The sequence below is a fragment of the Stenella coeruleoalba genome (assembly GCF_951394435.1).
Source record: "Stenella coeruleoalba genome assembly, chromosome: 5".
Taxonomy (NCBI): Eukaryota; Metazoa; Chordata; class Mammalia; order Artiodactyla; family Delphinidae; genus Stenella; species Stenella coeruleoalba.
In genome coordinates this window covers 1,703,791-1,729,330 of record NC_137150.1, presented here as the reverse complement: position 1 = coordinate 1,729,330, position 25,540 = coordinate 1,703,791, and the positions used below count along the sequence as shown (strand labels likewise).

At 44.0% G+C, this 25,540-nt stretch overlaps 1 protein-coding gene across 19 annotated transcripts in view; it reads left to right on the top strand.

Moving 5' to 3' along the window:
- Positions 1-25,540, top strand: part of RARB (retinoic acid receptor beta) — a 1,070,304-nt gene that overhangs the window by 938,454 nt on the left and 106,310 nt on the right. For all 19 annotated transcript variants that reach the window (XM_079921499.1, XM_079921514.1, XM_079921515.1 and 16 more), the window contains one exon: positions 24,399-24,540. In XM_079921499.1, the coding sequence (XP_079777625.1) occupies positions 24,399-24,540 (142 nt within the window). The remainder of the gene's footprint in view (positions 1-24,398; positions 24,541-25,540) is intronic.

Here is a 25,540-nt window from a genome sequence, read left to right as displayed (position 1 = left end):
ATCAGGCAGAGATGGGACTTGAACCCAGGCTGCTCAGCAACAAGACCCAAGCCCACAACCACTAGACTGACTCTACGCTAAGGCTCCCAAGCCCTCGTGCTCCCTGTAGGACTTGGTCCAATGGGGAGGCTGAGCCCTACGACTCACAGAATCATTTCCACTCGCCCTCTATCTCCACATGAACGTGTGGCTCATCAAACCTTTATCTCAATACAAATACGATTATGCACGGCACGAGGCCAGGTTCACTGCTCTTTGAAATGTCTGGAGTTGCCTGATGGGCCTCCTGCAGGATTGATTAGGTCAAAAGCTTTACTTGATACGGTCTTTTAATAATAATCATTTTGGTCAATCACAGAGCATGGACTCAACCAAAACTCCCAGGCATCATTGCATTCAGGACTTATTGGGTGGGCCAAAAAGTGCCTTCGGTTTTTTTAAGTAAGAATAAAAGACACATTTTTCATTTTCACCAAGAACTTTATTGAACAATGTATTCACCCTTTTGTTCCATTACCTTCTGCCACTTTTCAGGCAACTTCATAATTCCATCTTCCCAAAACTTTTTATCTTTTTGAGCAAAGAACTGTTCCAGGTGCCTTTTACAGTCTTCCGGGAAACTGAAATTTTTTCCATTAAGAGAATTTTGTAAAGACTGAAATCAATGGAAATCCGAAGGTGCAATGTCTGGTGAATACGGCGGATGAATCAGAAATTCCCAGCCAAGCTGTAACAGTGTTTGCCTGGTCATCAAAGAAACATGCAGTCTTGCATTATCCTGATGAATATTATGCGTTTTCTGTTGACTAATTTGGGACGGTTTTCATCGAGTGCTGGTTTCAGTTGGTCTAATTGGGAGCAGTACTTGTTGGAATTAATCAGTTGGTTTTCCGAAAGGAGCTCATCATAGAGGACTCCCTTCCAATCCCACCATATACTCAACATCACCTTCTTTGGATGAAGACTGGTCTTTGGTGTGGTTGGTGGTGGTTCATTTCGCTTGCCCCACGATCCCTTCCTTTCCACATTATTGTACAGTATCCACTTCTCATCGCCCATCACAATTTGTTTTATTATGATTTTTTTAATTAATTAATTTTATTTTTGACTGCATTGGATCTTCGTCGCTGCGTGCGGGCTTTCTCTAGTTGCAGCAAGCGGGGGCTACTTCTTGTTGTGATGCACAGGCTTCTCACTGTGGTGGCTTCTCTTGCTGTGGAGCACGGGCTCTAGGTGCATGGGCTTCGGTAGTTGTGGCAGGCGGGCTCAGTAGTTGTGGCACATGGGCTTAGTTGTTCCACAGCATGTGGGATCTTCCCGGACCAGGGAGCAAACCCATGTCCCTTGCATTGGCAGGTGGATTCTTAACCACTGTGCCACCAGGGAAGTCCCCGCAATTTGTTTTAAATATGGAATGTTTTCATTATGTTTCAGTAGAGAACCGCATGTGGAAATATAGTCAAGAACGTTTTTTTCGCTTAACTTATGTGGAACCCAAACATCAAAGCGATTAACATAACCAAGCAGGTGCAAATGATTTTCACCTCTTGATTTGGATATTTTGAGTATGTCGACTATCTCCCGCGTGGTATAACATTGATTCTTCTCAATTAATGTCTCGATTTGATCGCTATTGATTTCAACTGGTCTGCCGGGCCATGGAGCATCGTCCAGCAAGAAATCTCCAGCAAGAAACTTCGCAAACCACTTTTGACACGTTTGATCAGTCACAGCACCTTTTCCATACACTGCATAAATCTTTCTGTGCATTTCAGTTGCGTTTTTACTCTCTTGAAATAATAAAGCATAATATGCCAAAAAACTCGTTTTATATTAAACTCGTTTAATGTCTTCAATATTAAAATGGCTAGACGAAAAACCACCAATTTTGATAAGTCGTTTTTAAAATGCACGCCGATATGACAGCTGTCACATACAGTCTAACAAAATTGTTTTGAATGAAGTTAAAGACAACTAAGTGGTACTAGAGCTATCTTAGGGAAAAAACTGAACGAACCTTTTGGCCAACCCAGTACTAGACAGGCGCCATCCGATAATATGATGCTAGCCACAATTCGAGCTAGATGTGTCACGTAAAGTGTCCTGGTAGCCACGTTTTCAAAAAGTAAAAAGAAGCAAGTGAAGTTAATTTCAAGAATATATGCTCTCTAACTCCGTATCCAAAATATTATCATTTCAAAAGAACCATTGAGAGACTTCACATTCTTTTTCATACTTAAGTCTTCCAAACTTGAAGTTATTTTAACACTTAGAACAATCTCCGTTTGGACCAGCCGCATTTCAAGTGCTTGGTAGCCACGTGCAGCCAGTGGCTTCGGCGGTAGATAGGACAGCACTGGACCAAAGAGGTGTGGGAGCTACACACAAAGCCAGAAACCGTATGAGAAAACCCTGAAATGCCAAGTGCAGGTGGGGGAGGGGCACAAGGCAGAAAAGAGTCAAGAAAGCATCTGGATACAGTTATTTTAAAGAAGTGATTTTGAAGGAAGGTAATGGGAAACTTTGGGGGAATTTTACTAATTGGTAGAAAGTCTAGTTGAGAAAAAAATATGCATATATATCCACTCTTTACTGATTTATTTAATGAAGTTCATTTTTATTTGAAGCTAGAAAAAAAATTGCACATACCACAGCTGAGGATGTCAGATCATAATGAGAAAGAACTTCAGAAAGAGTTATTTGAGGACCAGAGTTATTCCCTTTGAGTGACTTAAAGCTTCTTGACCTCTAGACCCCTTTCGGTTTTCTAGATCAGAGGAGCATAATAAATTTTTAAATCCTGTTTCTTTCTTTTCTCCTAGCAAAAGAGCGTGGCTTCAGCTCTCATAGAGGTTCGGATGGTGCAAAGGAAGCATTGCCTTTCTAGGCTTGTTTTGGCAGCATGGGAAAAAGAAGCCCAAAGCCAGAGATAAGGGCCAGGGAGACTGGAGGATGTGATTCCAAGTAAAACTTCTCTGGGTGCATCATGTCAGCAACACAAACTGTTTTCATTCTCCATGTTAGTTAATGGCTAATCTAGAGATTGTACTGCCATTTGCTGATAGAGCACAGTTTAAAATATTTTATCATTAATGTGACAGGGAGTTGGATAAAGAAAATGAAGCGTGATTATAAAATGCTAATTATTCTCAAGTGCATATTGGGCACTTACGAATATTTGCAGCATAATTTGCTTTATTTATGATTTCAGTTTGGTTATAAATGTTAATTCAGTTGCAGATGGTATGTTGGCAATTTACAGAGCCATAAAGTTATTTGGAAATCCTAATATTTTCAACCAAAATGTTCTGTTAGTGATTGATGGGCTAAATTAAAAAGCCTCTGCTCTTTAAATACATTAATTGTCAAGTAGGCTGTAGGGATTTCCAGATTCATGCTAGCTCCATTAACTCCTTCAAGGAGTAGAGGGCATGATTTGTAATTTAGGGTGGGAGTTTTCTTTATGAGAAAGGACGGGAGGAAGGAGGTCTCTTTTGCCTACCACCCCCGTAATGTTTCTTCAAGGCTGAGATATTTTTCACGTCTAGTTCATAGCACTAAAGACACATGCTTGAAGCCATATTTTCCCTGTACCACATCAGTGGTTTCAGAGACCCTGGTGTTGATAATTAGGTGGATTTGTGTGTGACTTTCTATTCGTGTGCATCTGTGTAAGAGAGGGACAGAGATTGCATTTTCTCAGACCTCACTGATTACTTAAAAATAGACGTTACTTTTAGACCAGAGGTTGTCAAACTACAGGCCACAGGCTAAATCTGGTCCACTGCCTGTTTTGGTACAGCTGAGAGCTAAGAATAGCTTTTGCATTTGAAAAGCTTGAAAAAAATTGTAGAAGAATATTTTATGACACATGAAAATGATATGAAATTCAGATTCGGTGTTCATGAATAAAGTTTTCTCGGAACACAGCCGTGCTGGCTCCTTTATGAATTGTTTGTGCTGCTTCCAGTCAGCCATGGCTGGCGTGAGTTTCTGTAGCAGACACCGTACGGTTCACAGGCTAAAAAGTTTACATCTGGCCCTTTACGGAAGGACTCTGCCAACCCCTAGATTAGACTATCTAAAGGGTAGTTTCCAAAATAAAGCCTTAACCTTTTTAAAAAAAAAACAAAAAACTCGGTTACAGAATTTATGGAACCGTAAGAACTTTAGGAAGCAAATAGTTTCAAAACACAACTCTTCATTTTTGAACGCTGGAGATTCTAAATACGAGCCCCAGCTTCCTTCTTTTGTCTTGATGTTGGTAATTAAAAGAAGTGACGTTATATTACTAATGTAAATAATTTTGTGCTTTACATATACGCAACATGCTCAAAACATTCTCTTTGCCCCCCAAATAAGGATAAAAGTAGAGATTGTTTTCTTTTATTACCAAATTAAAAACATAAATTAAGCCATGTTCCCGGATCATTCTATTTTTGTTAACAATTCAGGATGGTACATGGAAGCACAGTTGTATCAGGAAATATGGTTCCCTTGTATTACTCGTTTGGGGAAATGTCATTCTTTACTAAGAAATCCTGTGCTTAATTAATTCTTGCTCCTAGGAGGTCAACTCGGGGCACTCATTATGCCCTTAATTGGTGGTATAAATCCTGAGAGCCCGGAGGAAAACACATTGCGTCGTGAGCGGTCTCTGGCCCTTCGGCGAGCATGCGTCAGTGCCGGCCCACCTCGGAGAGCGACAGTTTCTGGTTTGATGGCTTCGGGTCTGGCTGGACTGATATTAGGTTGAAAGGCGAATGTGCAATAAGAGAAGAAATGCAATGACTTGTCCCGGTGTTTTGCGTTACACGGGAGACAACCCACTTTCTGACTTGGAAAAATGTGTTTCTTTGAACTCGGGTTTTCCGTATTAAATTATAGTCATTATACGGCCCATCTGGAATCTCCTGCCAGGCCAAAAAAATCATCTTACAGACATTAGCAAAAGGAAGGTAAATGTGATTTTTTTTTGATTGTCTACTTTTCATTTCCATTTATTTTTTCCCTTTTATTGGAGAAACCAGATGGAAAGGAAGGCAGGAGCCTCTCCCTCTCCTGGTCCCTTTGGGGGCAGAGGTAGAACATTCCTGGCCTCTCTGCTCCCCTGGCACGCTGACTCGAGGTGATGACTGGGCTGTCGAGATTCCAGGGATAACTGCTGGGAATGGGAAAGGCAAGAGCGCGTTCTGAAGCTCCCACCGGATTGGAGCGGTGGGTTTGGAGGGTATGAACCATGTGGGGCCGACTGCGGGCTTTCACCAAAGTGGTTCTGTTTGACAGTGCGGACACGAAACTCACCAGCATCACACATGCTGCAGCTCATTTTTGCATCCTGCTGTGGACTTGGTTAGCTTTCTGGGAGTTGTCTTTTTTTGCTGGATGTTGACTTAGTGCGAAAATGACCCATGTCTGGGAGATGCTGGATCTCTTCATGTCTTTGCATCTTACCAAACCAGACCTGTCCCACAAAAGGCATGGACCTGAGCTCATAGAGGGGGACTCTCGGACGTGTGTTTCCTCGTTCAGACTCCTGGAAATCTCAGACATCGGTGCTGGAAGATGCGTAGAGATGATTTCAAATGTGTGAAGAGGAACCGCAAGAGTCGCTCAACAGTTTGCTCGGGTCCCAAAGTCAGTGAGAGGCAGAGTGGAAACTCCCATAGCCTTCCTCCTGGTGCTTTTTCTCTCAGCCATCCCTATGCTCCGGCAGAGGTCGTTTTGTTACCTCCCAGGGTTCTTGGCCTCCGTAATCAGTAGAACTTGACTAGAGGCCAGATCAGAAATTCAGGCAAGGCTTTATTGGGGCCCCTGCTGCAGCAGAGGGGAGAGAGAACAAACAACAGGTTCCCTTGCTCACTGCCTAAGTGGGTCGAGCTGGTTCCTTATATGGGGTGAGGGTAGGGGTGTGGCCAGGGGTGGGGCCGGAGGTGTGGCTTAGGTGGTCTGCCCACCCCTTTGGTGGTGTCATGTGCAGGGGGCATGCGCAGTGCCCTGCTTTTGCTCCCGGCTCTTCAGAAGTGGCAGCTGGGTTTTTGGTCTTTTTGTATCTTGTTGTCCATAATTTGCCCCCACTGTGCATGCACACAGTTATTTTTAGTCCCCTTATGGTTTCTTTGTATTTTGTTTCTTAAGGAGACGTTTGTCCAGGTGCAAGCACTGCAGCAAAGGGTCCTAGGTCCCGGCTGGTCTCAGTTTGCAAACTGAGTCATTGCCCCCATGCAACCCTGCATCCATCCAGATGAGCAAATGTTTCCCGGAAGCCAGGTCAGGCACTGGATGGCATGCTGAGGATACACAAGAGTTGTAACAAGTCTTTGACTTAATAAACAACATCGGAATGATTCTATAGTCATTATCTGTGGATTCGCCCAAACGAATTCCTGAGTTGCTGTGTTTGGAAGAGATATGTTAAATTCAGATAACGGTGAGACACTTTTTGACCACATACAGATGTATCCAGTACCCGTGGGCATTTCCTGATGATGGTCTTGGGGGTTCAAAGGGAGGAGAGGGATTAGGGCTCATTTTGAATGTCTAGTAATAAATCCTTGTGTCCTGTGTGCAGTCTTATTTCGATCAGTTTCCAGTCACAGATTTGTAAGTTTATTATCTAAATATATTTTCGTTGCTCTAACTATTTTCTTCAGGTTAGGACCAGGTCTTCAAGCATACCTAGCGATGATCCCATCTGATGCTTCTCATCTTAGGTCACACCTGAGATTTGGTGGAGGAGGTGGGGGAATGGGCAGGCCCCTTCTCACTCACATGCGATGGCTGCCTGTGTGTGGTTGGTGACATGTCACTGGTTCCCTCAGCTGAGAGCTTCTACAAGGAACCGGGCTCTGTCCTGCTCTCATTCATGTCCGACACAGTAATAGACACACATTACAGATGAAAAGAGCTACTCCAGGTTGCCCATCCTTAGCAGAATGTTAAACGTGCGTCCACTAAGTGGGTTATCTTGGCTTTTTTTTTTTTTACATCTTTATTGGAGTATAATTTCTTTACAACGGTGTGTTAGTTTCTGCTGTATAACAAAGTGAATCAGCTATACATATACATATATCCCCATATCTCCATCATCTTGAGTCTCCCTCCCACCCTCCCTATCCCACCCCTCTAGGTGGTCACAAAGCACCGAGCTGATCTCCCTGTGCTATGCGGCTGCTTCCCACTAGCTATCTATTTTACGTTTGGTAGTGTATATGTGTCCATGCCACTCTCTCGCTTTGTCACAGCTTACCCTTCCCCCTGTGTCTTTATTCCTGTAGGTCTGTGTCTTTATTCCTGTCTTACCCCTGGGTTCTTCATGACATTTTTTTCCCTTAAGTTCCATATATATGTGTTAGCATACGGTATTTGTCTTTCTCTTTCTGACTTACTTCACTCTGTATGACAGACTCGATAGACCTCATTGCCTCTCTGGTCCTTGGCGTGCGAGACGGTGTCACCTGCCACTCTCCACTTTCAACCGAGAGATGAGGTATCAGCACAATTAAAAGTGAAAAATAATCGGTCTGCTTTGCCGGTAGTGAATGCTTACAGAACACACTGATACAATAGATTTTAAATAATTCACGTTCGGCACTTTTTCCCTCAATGTGTAAATGAGGACACCTAATGAGGAAGGGTGGCAGGACACTCTATCCTCCCCCCATTAAGATAACAAGATGATGGGCCATGATTCAGGTCGGGATGTTTGTGAAACATCGTGCGGATAAAAATTAAAAGAGATGGCGCTCTGAAATGCTTCGGGTAAGCAAACTTGTAAAAGCCACTTGGAAACCTGAAATTACAGATTAATTCAGAATCTCCTTCTGAGGGGCTCCTAAGAGTCCCCTCCGTTTTTCTGGCAGGACGAAAGCGCCACTTTTTTGCCGTTGCTTGGTGTTTTCACAGGGTCTGTTCTAATGCCCACCGAGGTGTAATGCTCAGTCCTAATGTGCCTCTCGAAGCTTTGGGTGAACCAAGCAAACTTCAGGTGACATTAAAACAAATAGGTGGCCTTCCCTGGTGGTCCAGTGGTTAAGAATCTGCCTTCCAGTGCAAGGGATGTGGGTTTGATCCCTGGTCGGGGAACTAAGATCGCACATGCCGCGGGGCACTAAGCCGTGCGCCGCAACGAATGAGCCCACGTGGGAGCCTGCGTGCCACAACTAGAGAAGCCTGCATGCCTCAGCAAAAAGATCCCATGTGCCACAACTAAGACCCGATGCAGCCAAATAAATAAAAATAAAGTAAAAAATTAAAAAATAAAACAAAAAGAAAGAGGAATTATAATGTCTTATCGTCTTGTCCCCATAGACATGTTAAATGTCAAAACCAGGATCACGTGATTCACAGCAGCTTTCCCAGCCCTGTGGGGTGGCTGGTCCAATCCTGAAGGACTTCTCCCATAGCTCTAACTCCCACTGCCCCACAAATCCCTGAAGCCTAGCGACAGTGCAGTCCCGCAGAAACAGAACTGCTAAACTGTTAACAAAAAGTCATTCAGTCCTTCGTGGTTACAGGTCAGCTGGTCATGATTTATGGGGGCCCAGCTCTTTTTCCTACTCCTGCCTGTGTACATCTCCTAATTATTCATTTGAGAAAACTCTGGATAAAAATATCAATCCTGAGAACGTGTGTGTTCCAGGGAAGAAGGCCAGCCGTGGCCAAGGGAATGCTCAGTCCTGTTAGATCTAAGGAAAATAATTCCCAAATTCCGTATAGAGGCAGCTGCTTAAGAGAGACTGGAGTTCTTTCAGAAGAGTTCCAAATAAACACACCCATCCAAGTTATCTTCTTTGTTCTCCTGGAAAAAATTGGAAGGGTAAATGAAATTCCACCGAATGATCATCCAAAGAGAGCAGAGTTGGGCGAAGCACCCCAGAGCTCCCAGGGATGCCTCGCTGGCGGGGAGCGTGGGACCCAACACCCACCCCCTGGGGCAGAGACCGCGCCACAAGCCCGCCCCAGACAGCAGAGCGTTGGGAGGCCAAGCGGGAAGTAGCCACTGAGGAGAAAAATGTCGTTTTGATACAGGATATAGGAGAACATACAGCTTTCCACTCAAGCTGTGTGCTTCTTAAGTCTACAGCCAGCAATTTTGGAAAATGAAGCTAAGAGTTTAAAAATAAGGGCTCTGTCAGGAAAAAATAAAATGTGTCCCCCTACATCCATTAGCTGCCTTTAGTTGAAAACTGGAGAACAGATGAACTCATTGGCAGCGACCTCTTTTCTGACCGGGACTGGTTTCCCCCTTCTCCCCCGTATAGTCAGAAGGCTGCTCCTCCGTTTGTCAACTCAGGTCAGGGATGAGACGGAAAAGCAGAGAAGTAACACTTAAAAAGTGACTCGTGTGTGTTTTCCCAAATTCCCCTCATCAGATAGGCACAGAACGCACACAGGTTAGGGCTCCGAGAGCAGCCGCTTCGGAAGCGTGCTTTTATAACGTGGGGTGCTTGGGTGGGAGACGAAATGTGCTACGCTGACTGCAGGCAAGTTCATGCCGTGTAAGAGACCTTTACCTCCTGCACTGGGGACCTGCTCAATTTCAGATCTTGGCACCGTGCTGACAAAATATCGCAACTTTAATTTTAAAGATCAAGAAAGAGGAGCTGGGGGTGCAATTTGAGCTGCTTTCTTACTAATTTGGAATGAGAAGGAAAGGAGGTTGGGATAAATCGTGAAGTTGGTATTGCTGTCTGAATTTATGATCCTGGAGTTTCACTGTTGAAAATATAACATCCTTTTTCCTTTTCCTTATGCTTAAAAATTTTTGATGGTTGTTATATTTATTGAATTTAAGTTTCCATGCCGATCTTTCTTTTCCTCCCTTTCCTTCTACGTGGAATCGCCATATGATACGTAAAAAGCAAAATAACTTGCACCATGTTATTTTTTTATTGAAGGAGAGTTGATTTACAATGTCGTGCTAATTTCTGCTGTACACCATAGTGACTCAGTTATACATATATATACATTCTTTTTTATATTCTTTTCCATTGTGGTTTATCCCAGGATATTGGGTATAGTTCCCTGTGCTATACAGTAGGACCTTGTTGTTTATCCATCCTTTACATAACAGTTTGCATCTACTAATGCCAAACTCCCACTCCATCCCTCCCCCACCTCCCCTTCTCCTTGGCAGCCACAAGGCTGTTCTCTATGTCTGTGGGGGGGTCTGTTTCTTTTTCACAGATAAGTTCTTTTGTGTGTCATATTTTTGATTCCACATATAAGTGATATCATATGGTCTTTGCTTTTCTCTGTCTGACTTACTTTACCTAGTATGATAATCTCTAGTTGCATCCGTGTTGCTGCAAATGGCATTATTTCATTCTTTTTTATTGGCTGAGTAATGTTCCATTGTATACACGTGCCACACCTTCTTTATCCATTCATCTGTCGATGGACACTTAGGTTGTTTCCGTGTCCTGGCTATTGTAAATAGATCCGCTGTGAACATTGGGTGCACCACGTTATTTTTTAATTAGAAAAGTTGCTTATGCTACCTCACAAAGATAATTAAGATACTGCCAGCAAAGGATTCCTGTTTTGAGGAAGAAAGACGTGAAGACCCATCACTGCAGCACTGTGGAGTGAGTGTTGCCATGGGGTGTGCTGCTGTGTAGTAGGGGATTCATAGGTGGCTGACCCTCTCAGGGGCTGTATCATGAACTAAAAGGCAAGGCAGGGAAAGGACTTTTGAGTCATAGGGAACAGCACGAGTGAAGGCTTGGTGGAGAAAGAGGATGGTCTAGGTGTGGAGGCCTGGACAAAGGACACAGGCAACTGTGGGGGGCAGGCGGGCTCCAGACCGTTCCATCGATGAGCTCAGAGTTGAGAGGGTGGATTTGGGACACGGTGTGTATCAGGCCTCAGCCTAGAGTCACCATGGCTTTTCTGTATAAGGACAGGATCCATTTTGAGAGCCGGAGCTTAAGCAGTATTTTCTCCCCACCCTGTTAGTGAGATCATTGCTCTGTCAGAGCAGCGTCTGTGGTGAAGAGAAACAGAAGGCTACAGCCAATCAATGCTGGTTATTTTAACAGTTATCAGCCTCTTGATGACTTACACGTGGAAGCCTGACCGACTTCCTTCTCCTGCTTCCACGTCCTCTATGATTTCTTCCTGTTCACGTCAGGTTCAGGACATAACCACATACAACGTAAGTGATAAAAATTCCAGTAGAAGATCCCTGAATGGCCCTGAAAATTAAATGAACTTGGAAAAAGTACAAGAAATTTTGGTCCGGCATCTGTTTTCTTTTCTAATTTAGGTCCCTCTTCGCATCACAGAACAATACCAGTACATCCTAATTATTGGCATCTGTGAAAGGCTTTTGAATTAGGTGATACACAGAGTTACTGTGAGATGTACATTGTCATCAGCCAGCATGTCATGGAGGAGCGAGTCCTGGCTTTGTCGATGGTGACATGTTGCATACCAGACTTCTAAAAGCGATTTTAAAAATTCATACTCCTCTGCAAAGAGTTTAAATATATTGGAGCATGTTTTGGCTCTGTGTCCTTCTGCTTGCCTTTCCTCCCGCTTCAGTACAGATGAAGATCTTGAATTTGAGTCCAGATGAGACTTAGAAATTAATGTGCAAAGCAGCTGGGGTCTGCTAACTCCCAGGCTGTAGCTGAGGAGCTATTCTGGTACATTTTTCTCAGTGAAAGAATTGAGAATTAAAAAACTTAAAATGCATTGGCTTCTTGCCCTGTTATATTTAGAGTAATCCTGATGATAAATCGGTAACTATGGGTTTCATGGTGGAAGGGCACAAAATAACTGACCCAAGTAATCTAGAAAACAGATGTCTTTGGTTGGTTGAATGTAAATTCTCAAAACCAGATTTAAAGAGAGCTTTGTGGAGCCCAGTGAAATCGTCCATTTTAGAGGGGTTTTTTCTCTCTTTCAGACTTTCTTTCTACCCTGTCTCATCTCAGATTCTTGAGAAGCGGGGAGGTGGTCCCCAAGACACTGTATTTGTGATATTCATCCTGCGATACAGAAATTCCTTGGGTGACAGAGTCGCTGTCTGACCTCACCTTCTTTCTACTTTACTCTTTGTTTTGCTGGCTCCCGAGAGGGAGTGAGAGACATCTAGGACGCATATGGCTGAGTCCCTCCTGAGACTGCGCCTAAATATATGTGCTGTTTGGAAGGAAATTTTATCCAGTTATGGAAAAGTTCTTGGTATTCTTCCTACTCCTCCCAGCGCCCTCCAAAGTCCCATATCCAAGTGGGAAGTAAAGCCCACTGTAGAACATCAAATACGTCCCGAATGGCTTTCCCTTCTGGCTCTTTCTGGAACCATCGTATTGCTCAAAACATCCCGAGAAGATTCTGGGGAGACTAAGTGTGATGGTGGTGGACTTGATTAACTCTGTCTGACCAGCAGTCTTACAACTAGCCTTCAGGTCAGCCAGAGGAAAAGAGAGGCTACCTAAGACGTCCAGGTCCTCACGGAGGAAGAAGGTTGGAAGCCTTTGCTGGAGATGGTATTCTGGAAGCAGAGCCGGCTGCTTCATTTGCAGGACCCGGTACAAAACGAAAACGCTCACCTCTTGTTCAACAGTGATTCAGAATTTCAAGACAACGACAGCAGGGCAGTAAACCTAGTACCCTTTTAGAACCGGGCTCTATGTGACTATGTGACTACCCAGGCCACACGCTTGGGAAGCCAGCCCAGAGCAGATCCCTTCACTTTTTGAAAAACAGCCAGTTTAACCGGTAGTGTTTACTTGCCTTGTGAAACTCTCCTCCCAAATTTTGTTTGTGATTATTGGCCCCCAAACCTGATGGATCGGCTGCCTACCAGTCAGAACGGGGTTATAATAATCAGTCAGAGCTATGTGATAGCTGGGCACTTTCAAAAACTCTTTACTTTATCCAAGGTCATGTTTCGGAAATATAAAAAGCCAGTTTTTCACCTAAATTAAAAGACACTTGTACCAATTAATCTCTTCTTACTTGTTGGTTCCCAGTTTATACTACCTGGTGGCATTTCTTCCCCAGATCATGTTCCTCTAAGATAAAGAACACTGTGGACTGAATGCAGTGGCCCCGTGCCCTTCCTGGGACATGGAAGACTTTGGAGATTTAAACCTTGATCTCTGGTGTTGTGAGTTCAGGTTCACAGTTAAGAACACAGGCTGCCTTTGCCTTGGTATTCCCGGGGAGTTTTAATTAACTGGGGATTAGGAGGATTGAGAGCATTGGCCTCTGGGTCTAACAGGGGTTGAGCCCTCAGGGGTTCACCTGACAAAGTCCAGGAAAAGACCTTAATCACCCTCTTCTGGAAAGACTCGTTCCCACAGAGATGATATTTTTGCTAAATCTGTATTCTTCGCCTTCTTTAGAGATGAACCATCTTTCTAGGCATCTCCCAAAATAAAGGCTCGCCTTTGTAACCTGGGCAAGAGTAAATGTGCTCAGGAAACTTCCAGTCCCGGGGAGTTGAAAGGAGAGAGTTAGGGCTGAAATGCATGGTCAGGTGGAAGGACAGAAGGGATCCTTTCCCAGGGAGCAGGTGAGAGGCGCTGGGGAATAAGGGACCTTACAGAAGCCGAGGCTATCAACCTTGGTGCCGTCCACCTTCACCACTGTCACCCATTCATCTTTACTAAATTTCCAAAAGTGGGACCTTCCCCTGGTGGGGATTTTTTTTTTTTTTTAACAAAAAATAACTCTAAGCCTCTACCCCTTGGGACAACTTGACTTTCTTGTTTGGAGCAGGAATCTTACGTTGTTTTCCTTTCATGGCTCAGAGTGGCCCCCCCCCCCAGCTCTACTGTCCAGTGTTCTCCATGTCACATGTGTGCCCACCCTCCTTGCTGGGGAGGAAGCTCTCTGTTTGTCATCAAAATAGTGGGCTGTTTTTTTACTTTCTCCCTCCCTCTCACCATTGTCTTTCAGTAGGGTGAAAAGGTCTTCACTTTTCTCTTTCTCCCCCCAAATCTGGCTATTAATAACTTTTCAGACGTTGTCACGCATAGACTTCCACTCACTCTGGAGGGTGTTTTTTGTTTGTTTAAGGCAACGTGTTTCCTGGTCTGAAAGCCGTGTTTCCCAAAGTCGCTGTGATGGGATTATTCCACACTCACCTCCTCCTACTGGCAGCATCTCTGCTTCTGGCTGGAAATGGGAATTGCAGCTCTGCGCTGGCCTGGCCAGGACCTCGCCGTGCCGGCCTGGCTGGCCGGGGGCATGCCTCCCTGGAGTGGCCACCTGCATATTACTCTTTGATTGAGATGGGGTTGAGATATAGTCTTCTTAATGATCGAGGAAAAACGACTAAGCAACACTCCTCACTTTTCTCTCTCTTCTCTCACTCAGGAAGGAGAAATTACCCTTTCGAACTTTGCGTGGGATAGAAATTACCTCTGCAAAAGCCCAGTACAAACAGATGTGCTTCCCACACTAGTTTTGGGGTGAATTTCTCCTGACCCCATGCTTTTTATGACAAATAAAAGGCCAAGTTGCCTTTTTTTAAAAGGAAAAAAGTTTTTACTTAGTGCCTTTCTTCAAAGGATCTCGATGGTTTCTGAACTTGTTCAGCCCGATGTCAATGGCTCTAAGGCAGCAAAGCAACTTCCATCCACAACACCGTGGTGTGAATTCTCAGAAGCAGCTCTAGCATTGCACGCGAGTCAGCCAAGTGCACCGTCATTCCAGAAATCAGGCTTCTAGGGCTCTATTTGTGCTCAGGCCTGAGGGCAGGCTCTGGGTGTTAGGGACCTGTGTTGATACGCAGAGTTCACTGTCTGCTTCAGCGTGCATGCAGTTAGTGCACGAGGAGATCAGTGATGCACAGCTTCCTGAGCCATCTGAGCAGAGGATACCTCCGACCCTAGCCCTCTCCTGCACAGAAGAGCGAGTACTTGCCCTGCAAGCTCCTGGCGTGGCCTCCTTGATCTCCCCCCGTCTGCACGTCAGCCGCTGTCCCAGCTGTGTCTCACACACACATCCATCGCTCACGACTCTACTGGCCCGGACCACTGGCCATTCCCTGTCCTTTCTAACCCCAGCCTCTGCTCACCCATAATGCTCCTTGGGGGGAAATAGTTTTTTTTAAATTTTATTGGAGTATAATTGATTTACAGTGTTGTGTTTCAGATGTACAGCAAAGTGATTCAGTTATACATCTACATCTATCCATTCTTTTTCAGATTCTTTTCTCATACGGGTTATTACAGAGTATTGAGTAGAGTTCCCTGTGCTATACAGTAGGTCCTTGTTGGTTGTCTCGCTGTTCAAATCCTACCCCTTCGTTAGAGCTGGGATCAAGTGTTGACTCCTTTCTGACTCCTTTGAATACCTACGGCCTTTACTCAGTAAACTGCCGTGTGCCTGCTATGTGCCAGGCACCGTACTGGGCCCTTTTTCACTTGCTGCTTCCACACTGCTGGGTTCCCTTGACTTAATGCTCCTGGTAGATTGAGGAGGGGCAGGACCAGGCCTTATCCATCTTTGTACGCCCCGGGAGAGCCCACCCCAGTTGGGATGGGAATTGGCATTGGGTGAATGGATCGATATATGAATGAGTCTTTGGAATCATGAGGCTGTCTGCCCACAATAGCCCATGTTGTTCAGAGATTCAGAACAGTGTTCTGTCCTAGTTGGGAATCTTTATTTTAAACACAAAATGTATATTCGAAATTGTCCAGAAGAAAGCTTTGGAAAAAGAGGTTTTGCCAGTAACTAAAGCTGCCATTCATGGGGCCCTTGCTGTGCGCCGGTCATTGTGCTGACACTTTATATGTGTTCCCTGATTGGGTGCACTGAGCGATCCTATGAAGTAGGTACTTTATTATCCCCATTTTACGGATGAGGAAACTGAGGCCTTAGTGTAACTTGCTCAATATCACATAGGTGAGTGGCCGAGTCAGTGTTTAAATCCACGTGTACCCGAGCTACAGCCTAATTCTTTTTTTTTTAATTATTTTTATAAGCAACAGACATTTATTTCTCACAGTTCAGGAGGCTGCAAAGTCAAAGATCAAGGCACTTGGCAGGTTCAGAGTTTTGTGAAGGCCTGCTTCCTGGACATCTGTCTTTTCCCTTTACCTTCACATGGGGGAGGAAGGGCCAAGCTAGCTCTCTGGGGTCTCTTTTATAAGGGCTCCACCCTCATAGCCCAAGTGCTTCACAAAGGCCCCACCTCCTCATACCATCACACTGGGCAATAGACTTCAATGTAGGAATTTCGGGGATACATTCAGTCTACAGCAGGGGAATTGCTCTGCATTGTAGGATATCTAACACCATCTCCAGCCTCTGTTCAGTAGGTGCCAGCAGCATACAGTATGATGTAAATATCACCTAGGGGGCAAAATCAGAGCCCGAAAGTGTGTTCCTACCTTACCAATTAGGGAACCCTCCTACATTGTGGGTGGGGTGTAAGTTGGTGTAGCCACTAAGGAGAACAGTATGAAGGTTCCTTAAAAAACTAAAAACAGAGCTACCATATGATCCAGCAATCCCACTCCTGGGCATATACCATGAGAAAACCATAATTCAAAAAGATACATGCACACCAATGTTCATAGCAGCACTATTTACAATAGCCAAGACATGGAAGCAACCAAAATGTCCGTTGACAGGTGAATGGATAAAGAAAATGTGGTACATATATACAGTGGAATAGTACTCAGCCATAAAAAAGAATGAAATAATGCCATTTGTAGCCACTTGGATGGACCTAGAGATTATCATACTAAGTGAAGTAAGTCAGACAGAGAAAGACAAATATCATATGATATTTATATGTGGAATCTAAAAAAAGGATACAAATGAACTTATTTACAAAACAGAAATAGAGTCACAGATACAGAAAACAAACTTATGGTTACCAGTGGGGAAAGGGGTGGGAGAGATAAATTGGGAGATTGGGATTGACATATACATACTACTATATATAAAATAGATAACTAACAAGAACCTACTGTATAGCACAGGGAACTCTACTCAGTGCTCTGTAATAACCTATACGGGAAAAGAATCTAAAAAAGAGTGGATCTATGTATATGTATAACTGATTCACTTTGCTGTATACCTGAAACTAACACAACATTGTAAATCAACTATATTCCAATAAAAATTAATTTAAAAAATCTCAGCCCCACTCCATTTCTGTAAGGCAAGATATTATATATAATTATACATAACACACAAACGACAGGCTTTTTTTTTTTTTTTTTTTTTGCCCTGCGGCTTGAAGGATCTTGGTTCCCTGACCAGGGATCAGACCTGTGCCCCCTGCAGTGGAAGCACAGGGTCTTAACCACTGGACCACCAGGGAAGTCCCCAGGCAATTATTTTTCACAAAAATATTTTAAAGCCTAATTCTTAACCACTAGCCCACTATCTGAACCAACCAAAAAATCACCCCCTTTGGGAGAGGGTGAAAGATATTATATGTGATGATATCTGAAAACTAGAAGGTGAAACAGGACCCATGAATGGGAGAAAAAATGATGAGAATCGGAGCAATGATTTGAGAGTATGAGAGGGGAGAAGGAGGCCCAACTTAATGTCATATCAAAATATGAAGAAGGAGTGAGATGAGTCACTTTTCTCCATGTCTTGTTTAGATTTGGGACATCTGACTAGTCCATCAAGGGAATTACGAATTGTAAGTAGTTAGGTGCAGGAGGATATTTCGGTTTACAAGAGACATACCGTCCCTTCTGATTTAGGATTGTTTCTGTCCTGCAGATAGTACGTTAGTTAGAGCAATGGCACCTCATATCCCCAAGGGGAGACAGAAGAAATCTGAGCAGGAGTGGGCATTCCATGGGTATCGCTATGATGCGAAGCAAATGGCTCGCAAATGGCTCTAAGGCCTATGTGGCCTTCTCCACCAAGTGACTATTTTTTTTTCTTTTTGGTTGGACCCCAGTTCTTTGATAGCAAGAGTAGAAGAGCCTATGAGGTAAGAAAGGTTGAAAAACCTGCGGTTAGAAAACACTTGACCCAGTTTGTGATGCAGGTCTAGCTTCTTGATCTAGGTAGTTAGAGCGTTCATTGTGTCACTTGCTTTGGCGATCTCAAACAACAGAAGTCACGCTTAAGCCGCAGAAGCCACGATTAGACAGCAGAAGGCAGGTTTCACCAAGTTAGCAGTTAACCAACAGAAGTTACTTAACAGATTAACCAACACAGATCATGGCTAACCAGCAGAAGTCCTGATTACAACTCAAATCAGTGGGTCTTCTACTAACCTCAGGGGAATCTGGATGCTTCCCTCCCTAAGTACAGATAATATCATCCTCAAGGAATACATTATCATTGCGGAATATTCTGTGGAATTAAGGACTATCACTCTGGCTCTGTTTATAGCTGAGGATGTCCGTTGTTCATTCGTTCAGTCGACAGCTGTTTGTTGGATATCTGCCGTGTGTCAGGTTCTGTCCCGGTGCTGGGGATATGCAGTTGATTTGTACCAGTCCATTTGTACTAGGTGTTGAAATATTGAACTGTGTTCCTACCAGTTGTTGCCTTCAGTCTTTGTCTCCTTCCACCCAAGTCCGCTGTGGTGAGTCCAGGGAAGACACATGAAGTCACCGTGGAGTCCCCATCTTGTCCACCCTAGTTCTGTGGAGCCGGCCCCCATGCCCCTCCTTGTCCCCTGTCAGGGAGGCTGGAATCCCAGCAAGAAAGATGTCACACTGGGTGGTGCTTCTGGGACACCCACTGGTGGAAATCTCTGAAGCCCATGGGACTCCTGAGGCTGTGACTGCTGGCCACAGACTGGACTTCCCCCACGATGGCCATGTAACCTCCGAAGTAGATGGTACTATTGATTAATATTTTAAATATCATACTCAGATAGGTGTGATATAGAAGGAGAAGCAAAAGCCCAAGGTTACCTAGAAGAGGAAGCATTCATGTTTGCTTGGATCAGTCAGAGAAGGTTTCCTGGGTGAGGTGACATAATATCTTCAAGACCTGATAGAAGTTTTCTGTGTTTACTGGGAAAAAGGATGTTTCTGGAAAGTGAAAGAGGAAACTCATGGCACCAGCAACTCTAGACTTGGTGTCAGAAAACCAGGCCCTCAGACTTCCTGATGACCAGCAACCATGAGCCAGGATTGACACTCCAGCCTCCATCTGGTCACAGACACCTGCCCCAGGTCCCCACAGAGGTGTGGTGAGGGCTCTGCTCCAAGATAAAGGTGACACCGTCTGAAAGCCCTCTTGTTGGTGTCTTTTAAGCCCCAGGCTAGTCCAAACAAATCGCAGTTGTTTTTGTTTTTTTTTTAATTTTTTTGTTGAAGTAGAGTTGATTTACAATGTTGTGTGTTAATTTCTGCTGTACAGCAAAGTGACTCAGTTACACACATGTATACATTCCTTTTCATATTCCTTTCCATGATGGTTTATCCCAGGATATTGAATACAGCTCCCGGTGCTATACAGTAGGACCTTGTTTTTTATCCAATCCATACATGATAGCTTCCATCTGCTAATCCCCAGCCTCCCACTCCATCCCTCCCCCAACCCCCTCCCCCTCGGCAACCCCCAGCCTGATCTCTGTGTCTGTGAGTCTGAAGAAATCGCAGTTGTCACCCCTACAGGGGGACGGTCTCTCCTTCCTTCATCTTGAAACCTCCTCCTTCGCCATCTTCTTTGCCCACAGAAGCCCCCTCATCCTCACTCTCAAGCCATCCCAACTTGTCACTCCCTGGCGCGAGGACACACTTGGAGTCCCGGGAAGGTACAGCTGGGAAGGGTCTTGGAAGTGAGCCTCCAGCCCCTCCCTCAGGAGATCCTGCGTGAGTGCGCCTAGACCTGAGGCTGTGACTCTCCAAGCCTGCCCCGCTCCTTCCCTGCGGGGACTCTCCCACTGCACCCTCCTGCCCCCTCTCTCCCGTGGGGCTGCTTCTCCAAAGAGGACCAAATCCTTCATCCGTACCTACCCATCTCCTGGCTGCAAGAACTACCACACTTGAACTTGGTACTTTGCTTTGATGGAAAACTGTTTATTTTTTTCCACTTAAGAATTTTTTTAACTTAATTTTTATTTTATATTGGAGTTAGTTTCAGGTGTACAGCACAGTGATTCAGTTATACATATACATATATCCATTCTTTTTCAGATTCTGTTCCCATGTAGGTTATTATGGAATATTGAGGAGAGTTCCCTGTGCTATACAGTAGGTCCTTGTTGGTTATCTATTTTATATATAGTAGTGTGTATATGTCAATCCCAAACTCCCAGTTTATCCCTCCCTCCCCTCTTTCCCCTTTGGTAACCAGAAGTTTATTTTCAAAGTCTGTTGAGTCTGTTTCTGTTTGAACTCAGTACGACTAAAGCTCATTTTACATGTAACAACCTTGGGATACAGTTTTGATTCCCAAATTATGAGGCTCCCAATTTTAGGTGGGACAGATTCATGGCGTTAAACCTCATTGAATCACATAGTGAGAAACATGTTTATTTTCTCTGAATTCCTCAAGAGAAGCCTCAAGTAAGTGCTGATCTGTAGCTAAGTCTTGCTCCATTCCCTTTCAGCCAGGAGTGAGGTTTAGCAGAAGCAGAATCCAGCGAGAGTGAAATCGCATCTGATTATTGTTTTGTTCAACTTCACTTTATTTATTTTATGAATGCCTTCTCATATTGACAGTTGGTGCTGGTATTCAAATTGAGTCAGAGGTTAAAGGTTTCCATTTTAAATAATGTCAAAAATAAAGGAAGAGGGGGCGCAGTGGTTGAGAGTCCACCTGCCGATGCAGGGGACATGGGTTCGTGCCCCGGTCCGGGAGGATCTCACATGCCGCGGAGCGGCTGGGCCCGTGAGCCATGGCCGCTGGGCCTGCACGACCGGAGCCTGTGCTCCACAACGGGAGAGGCCACAGCAGTGAAAGGCCCGCATACCACAAAAAATAAATAAATAAATAAATAAAATAAAGGAAGAGGGACTTCCCTGGCGGTCCAGTGGTTGGGACTTCGCCTTCCATTGTAGGGGGTGCGAGTTCGATCCCTGGTCGGGGAGCTAGGATCCTGCATGCCTTGGGGCCAAAAAAACAAAACATAAAACTGAAGCAGTGTTGTAACAGATTCAATAAAGACTTTTAAAAAATGGTCCACATCAAAACAAATCTTAAAAAAAAAAATAAAGAAGAATCAACCTAAATAAAACATTAAGTAGATAAAATTTTGGTGACACGGGCTATGGTGCCACACGCACGCACGCACACAAAATGCCCTCCAAGCGGTAGAAACGAGGTTTACAGAACGGTTCACAGTATCTACTGTGGAGGAGGGGGGTTTGGACAATGCAATCCTCTCTTTGGCCTCAGAGGGCATTTCTGTTTACCCAGGCCATGAATAAAAATACCTCACAGCATACATTTTAGTCAGCAAGTATTCTAGCCTAGTGGAAATGATTTACTGAAATTTAGACCTCCTCATGAAATCCAGCCCAAACTCTGATTTGGAAAACCAAGAAGTCCTATTTAGTTTCTGCTGTCATTGTTCCTGAACCACGCTGACTGCATAATTAGTGACATATAAAGTTCTTAATTCTCTCTTCTTCTTTCATCCGGGTGTCAGGAGATTGGTTTCCACTCCTTTGTGCTCACTCACTAAGAATTTGCTGAACTGATTATTCAGTTTGTAATAAGTGGAGGAGGTCACCTTGGTCCATACCTCACTTGCTTCACACCTGCAAAAAGACCGGATCTTCCATGTGTCAGTGTTACTTGACGGGAGAGCAGTGAAGTTTCTGTCAATTGAGGTTGTACGTCTGGCAGCCAAGAGTGTCCTGTAGGTATTCTTTGCAGGAAAAAATATGTTTGAGGTGACCATAGTGCACAGATTCTCTTAGAGCTTCAAAGTATTTATAACCTGTTATTTTAGATTCTGAGCATATTTGTAGCTCCAGAGGTACAAAAATAAACTACATTTTCTTGGAAAATGTGTGTGTCTGGGATGTAAGAGGAGTTGCAACCTTAAACAAGATTTCCAGGCGTTTACAGTCGAACCATGCCAGTAAAAATATGTTTTTTTAGATGTTAAAATCCTAGGGTGCCCACGTAAATATCCTAAGCAATGTGTGTTACGTGAGCTTCCTTTGCTAATGTGCTTTAGCTTTGAAGGTCTTTAGTTCTGGCTCCTGGGGTGTTAATGTACTACAGGGAAAGTTGAACTCAGATGGCAAGTCTTGTTTGCTGTTCAACACAGTGGATGGATGTGCTTCCCACATTCAAGAGAATTATTACTAACGGAGGTAAAAGTCACATCACAATTGATGAGGTAAAACTCCTTGCTTGTAATACTCCTAGCAGCGTAGAGGTTTTTGTTGGGCAATGAGAAAAGACAGCAGGTTTACCCATCACTCACTCTTCAATCATCTCTGTCTTAACAAGCACCACTTAATTTTCCGTTTTCTGCAAAGCTGTGTGGGGAGATGGGTACGCAGAGAGGAGAAGCTGGGGGGAGACCCTGTGCTCATGGAGCCTGAAGTGTGATTTGTTTCATCAGTGTTTCCCAAAAAATCAGGATAAATTGCTTCTTTGGTCAAAATATAACTTTCCAAAAGTTAAAAAACAATACTTATTCAAATATGCAGTAAGCACATGTTGAAGACTTATTTCACTCATTAATGAGGGAAACAGATGACAAAGCTGGTTCAAAGAAGGATATGAAAAAAATAGGGAGGGAGGTAGGCAGACAGACAGATAGGGTGATTGGAAAAAAGAATGCTGGAATAAGGTGGCAAAGTTAGACCCAACTGCTTAATGTCCTACAAGGCAATAAAACAATAATCTTTGGTTATATTTCAACCAGGCAGGAATCTTCGCACCTATACTAGGCACATATGATTTATAAGTTACCAGTCTTCTACAGTCTTTACAGAGTGAAGGTCCAGTCAATAATAAACAGTAAGTCAAAGGAAGCTACATTTCCCGAGACCGTTAGATGACTCGTGTAAGTTTGTCAGTCAGTGCGGCGTATGCATTGCCCGAGGGAACTTCCTGCAATGATGGAAATATTCTGTACATGTGCTGCCCAGTGTGGTAGCCCCTGCACATGTGTAGCTGTTGAGCACTTGAAGGGATTAATCTCCAGAATTTACAAGCAGCTCATGAAGGTCAATATCAAAAAAAAACAAAAAACCACAAACAACCCAATCAAAAAGTGGGCTCCATTGTAAAGCAATTATACTCCAATAAAGATGTTAAAAAAAAAAGAAAGAAAAAGTGGGCAGAAGACCTACGTAGACATTTCTCCAAATAAGACATACAGATGACCAAAGAGGCACATGAAAAGATGCTCAACATCACTAGTTATTAGAGAAATGCAAATCAAACTACAATGAGGTATCACCTCACATAAGTCAGAATGGCCATCATCAAAAAGTCTACCAATAGTAAATGCTACAGAGGGCGTGGAGAAAAGGGAACCCTCCTGCACTGTTGGTGGGAATGTAAATTGGTGCAGCCACTGTGGAGGTGCCTTAAAAAAAAAAACCTAGAAATAGAGCTGCCATATGATCCAGCAATCCCACTCCTGGGCGTATATCTGGAGAAAAACGTGGTTTGAAAGGATACATGCACCCCAGTGTTCATTGCAGCACTGTTTACAGTAGCCAAGACATGGAAGCAACCTAAATGTCCATCCACAGGTGAATGGATAAAGACGATATGGTACATGCATACAGTGCAATATTAACCATTAAAAAGAATGAAATAATGCCATTTGCAGCAACATGGATGGACCTGGAGATTATCATACTAATTTTATTTAATTTTCATTATTTAAATAGCCACACGTGATTCGTAGCTATCATATTGAACATCACAGCTCCCACATGCCATTAAACGAGCAGACAATCATTTTTCTGCCTTGTTTCCAATCTTGGATAATATTTTTCTAAACACTTTGCAAATTAAATCGTGTTTTAAATATTATCACGAGAGCTAAACATGTAAACGCATTTGGAGAAGACTCCTTTGGAAAGACCTGATTCTTTCACGAAGCGTGTAATTTCTTCTGCAAGTGGAATGCTTCTTCTGTTGGCTTTCTTGACAGTGGACTCACCTGGTATTGTTCTGGCCAGCAAGGGAGCCACTTAGGAAGTTAAGCCTGTTTGGAGCGAACCCAACTCTGCATTATGTTTTCCAAGTGAATTCGCTTGGTATTCATTTTCTTTTAGCAAGATAATAACGGGCAAGTCCAGTTTTGATTAAAAGGGGCTTTCTGGTTTGCAGCAAAGGGAGAGAACTGACTATTCATATTTCACAAGGATTTTAAGGCTTAAATAAGTTAACTTTTCTGCCGCCATCACTTCATTACTCAGAACGAGCAGGCAATGCATTGATAAGGTTGGCTTTGATTTCTCATGAAGCTCAGTAGTTTTGCTTAATTTTCTCATCTTCTTGGTTGCTTGCAGGGGTTTTTCCGCAGAAGTATTCAGAAGAACATGATTTACACTTGTCACCGAGATAAGAACTGTGTTATTAATAAAGTCACCAGGAATCGATGCCAGTACTGTCGACTCCAGAAGTGCTTTGAAGTGGGAATGTCCAAAGAATGTAAGTGGAGTCTCCAAAAAATTCTTTTCTCTTTGCCTTATCTATAAATATGATTGCTCAGCCTCCAAAATCAAGTCGTGGAGGACGTCAGCGTGTGGAATTCAGACGTGACACGAGTGATAGTTTGCCAGGGGTAGGTGTCAACAGAGATGACACGGAAATAGAACGACCGTGGGGATTTTCAGATACAATTTGAGTGGCAGTTGGTGAAAAGGCAGGCGCTGGGTGTCGTGGACAGCAGGCTTGTATTCCAGAGCGGTTACTAACCAGCTCTGTGTCTCTGAGCCACTGGTAACTGGTCCTAGAGCCACATGGAGACTCTGTTTCCCCATCTCGACAGTAGGAATAGCGAGCTTTGCCTGTGTTGATGAGAATAAAACGAGGCGAGAGGCATGTGGTAATAATGGACCCTTTTTTCAGAGGGGAGGGAGCGTAAAACTTTTGCTGTTGAAGAAACATTTAGAAACTTGGCATGTTGGCAATTTTCCAAACTCGATTCAGCCCCACTCCTCCAAACAGTTATTCACTTGATTAATTCAGAAGAGAATATTTGAATAGATTAAAAACGAGTGGTCCATAATCATCTGCTTGTGGGGCTTTGAATTATACATGCAGAATACATATACAGGCAGAGTACATACAGCACCAAAAAAATCACGAAGGGAACAAGAACGTGCCAGGCGCGTGGCCGGGCTCAGGCAGGTATAAGGAAGACGCAGGGATGTGTGCCTGGTTGGGCGCTCAGTGGAATCGCTGCCCACCTGCCCCCACTGCGTCCTGACACTTGAGCATCTGAGTGGGGCACTGGGCGGGGCGCTCTGAGTGGCCCTGGAGATGCTAAGCCACGCCCACTGACCCCTACGAGAGGGAGACGAAAAGCCACAGTCCCACAGCGGGGTTTGAAGGCTTTATGTTGGTTAGACGCTCTTGGATTTTGGAACTGGGACGTGTGGCCATGGGAGCGAGGCCCCTGGAGCCGGGCAGGGCTTCCCTGAGAGTG